This window comes from Phaethon lepturus, unplaced genomic scaffold, assembly GCF_000687285.1.
Source record: "Phaethon lepturus isolate BGI_N335 unplaced genomic scaffold, ASM68728v1 scaffold306, whole genome shotgun sequence".
In the NCBI taxonomy this organism is placed as follows: Eukaryota; Metazoa; Chordata; class Aves; order Phaethontiformes; family Phaethontidae; genus Phaethon; species Phaethon lepturus.
In genome coordinates, this window is record NW_010546700.1 from 6,789 (window position 1) to 12,658 (window position 5,870).

The 5,870-nt window shown below is 60.2% G+C and overlaps 1 protein-coding gene across 1 annotated transcript in view; it reads left to right on the forward strand.

The window, feature by feature from the left end:
- Nucleotides 1-5,870, forward strand: part of NLGN3 (neuroligin 3) — a 21,989-nt gene that overhangs the window by 5,979 nt on the left and 10,140 nt on the right. The window contains exons 4-5 of the mRNA XM_010289366.1: nt 2,918-2,977; nt 5,680-5,835. Coding sequence (XP_010287668.1) covers nt 2,918-2,977; nt 5,680-5,835 — 216 coding nt within the window. The remainder of the gene's footprint in view (nt 1-2,917; nt 2,978-5,679; nt 5,836-5,870) is intronic.

Genomic DNA, 5,870 nt, shown 5'->3' on the forward strand with positions numbered 1-5,870 from the left:
GCTTTGCATCTGCCATGTACACTTGCCACTGCTATTCCCTTTTCCCCGGGCCTGCATTACTGTGCTCCTGCTTTGCTTAGCTTCCCAGTGCTGCTTTCTACTGTCCCTTCTGCGGTGTGCGAAGCTCAGGTTGCTTTAGGCTGGCCCCAGCCATCCCTAAGCTCCGGGCCGGCAGTCTCCAGCCAGATCCCTCCATCCTCAGCCAGCACAGTCAGTCAGATCGCAGGGATGTTGTCCACTGCCCTCTCTTACAGCCTGACAGCTCCTTATAGTTGGTTCCTCCATCCCTGTCTGCATGGAGACCTTTGTCCCCTGAAGGAGACCAGGCTGGAGGGCTGCAGCCCAGCCAGTCCTGGGGCTCTAACAGCAGTGGAAAGGGATCTCCAGCTGCGTGTGATCAGCTTCCCAGCTCTGAAGCACGGCGCGGACGAAGGCTCGCTGCTTGTGGTCTTCATTACAGAAAAACCCCGATCCCTGAGCAGTACCAAGGAGGTCGGCGCATAGCACCAGTTAGCAAATAGTGCATGAGTGCTTCGTCATTTAAGTGCTCTCTGGTCTTGCAGAATGAAGATGCAGTAGGTCAAGCTTGCAGCCTCCTGCAAACAGGCTGGGCAGCTGCATGCACCCAGCCAAGCGTGCAGCTGGCAGGTGGGCTGGGGAGGGAGCGTGCGGGAAGGACGCAGCAGGAAGGCGGATGCTGGGGCGAGAGGTGGCAGGGTTGGGGGTGGTGTTGGGTGAACACAGGAGAATGATGTGAGGAGCTCAGGGGATGGCTGGGTGGCGAAGCAGGAGGCAAGGAGGCAGGGCTGGGGCATGGAGGGGGTAGGTTGGGAGGTGAAGTCCAAGTCAGAGAAAATCAGGACGGCTCTGGAGACAGATGATCCATTCCTGCCCTGGGCAGGACCAGCTCCACCTCCCCTCTTCCTGGATGTATGTCTCACCTGGTCTTAAACACATCCCTAGGCCACCTCTTCCAGTGCTTGCCTGCCCTTTCTGCCAAGAAAGTTTCCTTCTCATCCAGCTTCAGTGTGCCTTGTGTAGCTCTGGGACTGCCTTTGCTCTCTGCAGTGGAGAGGGACTTGCTCTTCCACCTCACCACCTCGCAGTGGCCTTTCCTGTGTCGGGATGCTGCTGTAGCTCCTGTCACTCCTCTGCTCCTGGGATTCACGTGACCCAGCCTCCTGCAAACTTTTCGTGTGTGCTGGATTTTTCTAGACTTCTGGTCATTGCTCCTCCAGACTTTCTCCAGCAGGTCATGGCTGCTTAAGGCATTGTGCAAGTTTCTTGCCCCGATGGAGTTGCCCCACGGCTGTTTCAAATGTCTCACTCCCCCATCACAAATTTCTTTTAAATTCGAATCTTGCCCTCCATGCTGCCATCTCTGTTATCTGCCACCCTGTCACCTCTGGGATCCCACTCCCAGACTGGCAGTGAGGACAACTCCCCAATTTCATCTTCCCAGGCAGTTTCGTTTTCGCCTTGTTGTAGTTTCATCCAGCTGTGGGTCTGCCCCTTGCTCGCTGGAGCCTTGCTGGAGCCTGTGCAGAACCCTTGCTGCGGTGGTGGTGGGGCTGGTTGGTTATAGCGGGGCCCCAGGATCAGCAGGGTGCCTGTTGGGACCGCAGAGCCCTGTGCATCTGTGGGAGGTCACTGGGCAACGTGGGCACAGCGTGGGCAGTCCTGCCTGGGGGAAACCCGGCTGTCACCCCGAGGTCACCGTCACCCAGGGAACTCTTTTGGTGCAGGCATTAGGGAGCAGAGGACAGCAGGCACTGGTCTGCTGCTCTAAGGGATGAGAACACAGCCTCTTCCTGAAATTCAGGGCTGCAGGGTGCAGGGATGGCACCGCTTGGCTTTGTGCCCACAAGGGCACGCAGCCCTTTGCGGCAACGGGGCCTCGGTACAGGTCTGCACCACGTCCGCTCCCACCCGCCCACAGGCCACCTCTTCTGGCTCACACTGGCTGCATGTGAAGCATGCAGCGCTCAGTGCACGCCGCCCGCAACAGCATCCCACAGCTCTGGGCTGGGGCTGCTGGCCTGGCCCATGCCCTGGCACCATGGATTTGCTAAGGGCCATGCAACAGCTGGAAGGCATTCAGGACGTTAAGGAAACTGATATTTTTAGGGTTCTGCCTTGGTCAGGGCAAGCTGGTTGGTGCCTTTGCGCTCCTCAGTGAACCACGCAACTAGTCTTTTAAGAAGGGAGTTGGTACAGGACAGAGCCGAGCAGTGCAGGAAAGCACCCGTCACGGTGGCTCCCTGCAGCGTGCCGTGCTGGTCTCGGGCTGCGGCACCGGTGGTTTGTGGCATAGCTGTGCCAGGCACAACAAGGGGCCATGCACCGCGTGGGGGTGACGGGCAGGACGCGGGCTGATGGTCGCTGGTGGGCTCTGCTGGTGGCAGGGGACAGTTGTCCCGCTGGCAGCAGAGCTGGGAGCAGGGCTCCCGCTTGCAGCTGGGTGGTAGGAGAGGGAGCCTTGCCCTGGCCGAGGGTGCGCGGGCAGGCGGGGGCCAGGCTGGGACGCAGGAGGGTCAGCGAGTGCTTTGAGAGGCTGATCTGCCACCGGTGCTGATGTGGCCCAAGGCCCGCTCTCCTCCTCCCCGGCGCTCCCCGGGGAGGATCTGGGAAGGGGTCCAGGCGAAGCGGCATCCTGGCGCAGCTCCTGGGGCAGTCCTGCCCGTGCCCTGCGCCGCCCTGACTCTGGGAGAGGTGCAGTGTGAGTAGCCAGCAGTGCTGTGGGGCGCAGGCCTGGCCCCACCGTCTCTGCTATCATGCTATTTTTGAATTCTCTTTTGTTTTTTTTTTTTTGTTTTTGTTTTTTTTTTTTTGTTTTGGTTTGGTTTGTTTTGGTTTGGTTTGCTTTTGTTTCCTTTTGTTTTCCTTTTTGTTCTGTCTCCTCGTGTTTGGTCCCTAGGAGCCAGCGCTAAGAAACAGGGCGAGGACTTAGCGGATAATGACGGGGATGAAGACGAAGGTATTTCTGTGCTCGAGGCTGCCCCTGGAGGCTGCCACTGCATGACACGCAAAGCGACTCCGTTTGCCTGCCATCCGCTGCCATCCCCAGGGAGCCCTCTGTGTGTCCGTCTGCCGTGCCAGGCAGCTCCGTGGGGCGGGGGGCAGGCTGGCCAGCTGTGCAGGGCGCCCAGGCCCTTCCCCTCCTCGGGACGGGGTGGGAAGCTCGTGGGGTTTTTTTGCTTTAGGAGAAGTTTTCTCCCACTCCGCTTGAGCGAGGGCAGGGAGGAAGCATGGCAGCTTGGGAGGAGAGGAGCCCTCGGGCACCTGGGCCCATTTCACCCCGAGCCTGGTCACATCCCACCTCCAGCCTCATCCCTCCGGAGTCGGTGACATGCAGCTGGGAGCCAGCGACCTCCCCCTCCACACTTGCCCGGCCCCACCGTGGGCACCACCGCAGGGTGGCCAGGCCAGCACCGTGGCACCCTTGGCACTCGCAGGGTACCTGGCCATGCCCAGGAGACCCGAGGTCTGCTCAGACATGGTTTCTGTTAGCTTCTGTCCTCACCCAATGTGAGTGAGGTCTTGCTTGCAAGCAGAGCATCAGCACCAGCCGAGGCAGAGCAAGTGGGCTTTCAAGCAGATGTGATTCTAGATGTAGGCTAGGGCTAAGCAAGCTGCAGAATAAGCTATTTTTAGTGAAACGGGGTTGTTCATCTGCAGGGTGTGGAGTCAGTGTGTTTGGCTGCAGGGATGTGAAGAGGAGGCAGGAGGAAGGGTCAGCCAGGGTTGTAGGCCTAACGTCCTGAGGACAGTAAACCTCATGGTGTGTGGGAGTCCCAGGGCAGCTCAAGCATGTCCTGGCAGATGGCATTTAGGATCTGGGAAACAGATGAAAAGCTTCTTCCTTGGCAGTACCAAACCCCCGTTGTTTTCTCCCACTAACCTGTGCCCCAGGATCTCTTGTACCAGGGCATAAACTGGCATTCAGCCTAAGTGACTTGACCATGCTAAATCCCAGCACACTAAAATGTGCTGCAGCCATGAGGAGCCCTTTGTTCCCTGGTATGTCTCCACACATTGCTGCCATTCCGCTGTGAGGATGTCCCTTTCTGTCGGTGGGAGCATGTGGCAGGGAGGAGAGGATATGGGCACTTCGCATTTCAAGCAAGTGGCCCTGGGAAGAGTTCTCCTGCCATAGATATGCCGCATGGGCGATGTCTGTCCCAGAGGAGCTGTGAGCAGTTTTTGCTCCCGAGGTCTGTGCGTTTGCCTGGGTGCGTCCTGGCAATAGGAAAAGAGCCAGCACAGATTTTACCATTTCCTCATTCTCCTGGAGGGAAGAGGTTTTCTATATGGAAGAGAGGCCACCCTTAGCCATGCTGTGGGCCACAGCTGGAGGTAGGGATGGCCAGAGGTACCCATCAGCCTGCCCTGCAGCTCTATGCGATGGGCAAGGTGCAGGGAGGAGTGGATGTGGGCAGGGGTTAGGTGGGTGCAAGGGAGCATGTCTGCCCCGGCCGGGCATCCCCGCTGAGTTGGTGTGGCTGTGCCCCAGGAGTCCCAGCCCTGCAGGGACCATGGCGGGGCTGGCTGCCAGCGTGGCGCGGTGCACCGGTGAGGGAGGCGGCAGGGACCAGCAGCTGGCTGGGGCAGCCAAGGCCAAGCAGCCCCAGCAGGCGATGCCAGCCTGCCCGAGCAAGGCACTGGATGTGGGTGAGCACGAGGGAGGGCGAAGTCCGTCGGTGCTGGTTCACCAGTCCAGGAGAGGGCTGGGTGTCACAGGCATGTGGGACCTGGCACCGTCTCCATGACAGGTGCAACCGCCTCCTCTGTGTAATGTGGGTGAGATGCACCCAAGCACAATGTTCTTCCCTCATGCCTGGGCTCTGCTCCATGATGGACCCCAGGCCAGTGGGGCAGAAGTGGCAGGATGCTCCCCGGACAGGGCCAGTTGAGAGAGGGAGCGTGGCTGCTCCCTGTCCCCTAGGCTCCCGCAGGCCTTCCTCCTCGGCCCTCGGAGTCCCACTCCCCATCCTCACTCCATGCCTCATGCCCTGTCCTCGTCTGGACACCGTGCTCACCTCCCTGACACACACACATGCACACACTGTCTGCCTCATCACCATGTCTGTGTCTGGGCACTGGGGTGCCATGGGTTCACATCCAGGCAGCCTTCCCAGGGGAATGGGAAAGGGGGGCGGGAAAGTCAGATGTTGGAGCACCCACCAGTGCCCCCCAGCCTTCCACGTCCTGCACACCACCATCCCTGCCCCCCCACAATGCCAGCTTCCAGGACTCCCGGAGCCAAGGGCTTGGGTCCAGCCAGACAGGACATGGGGCTGCATTTTGTGGCTGGACTCTGCAACTCCCACCCACAACAGAGGTGCTGCTGGTCTGGCTCCCACACGCGGCCAGAGCCCGGCTCTGGGAAGAGCAGCCGGGTCCAGCCAGCATGTCTCCTGCATGTGCTGAGACCCCTGAGGGGACAGCAGTGTGGGGATGGGACAGCAGTGTGGGGACGGTACAGCAGCTGCCACTACCCGGAGAGGGGCTGGCAGGGTTGGGTCAGTGGTGGTTGGCTTTGGAGGTCCACACTGTGGCCCCCAGGAGAGCTCTTGGTTTGGCTCCTAAGCCCCTTCCCTGGTCCTGGCAGCTGGCATTGCCCTCGTCCTTGGTCTGCCTGTCGGGCAGGGTGCTGTGGCTGTCGGCGGGGCCTTCCAGACATCCGGGACAGCGGGGCCAAGCCGGTGATGGTGTATATCCACGGTGGCTCATACATGGAGGGCACAGGGAACATGATAGACGGCAGCGTCCTGGCCAGCTACGGGAACGTGATTGTCATCACCCTGAACTACCGCGTTGGAGTGCTCGGAATGGGCTGGCCGGCGTGGGCTGTGCCTCCAGCATGGCCA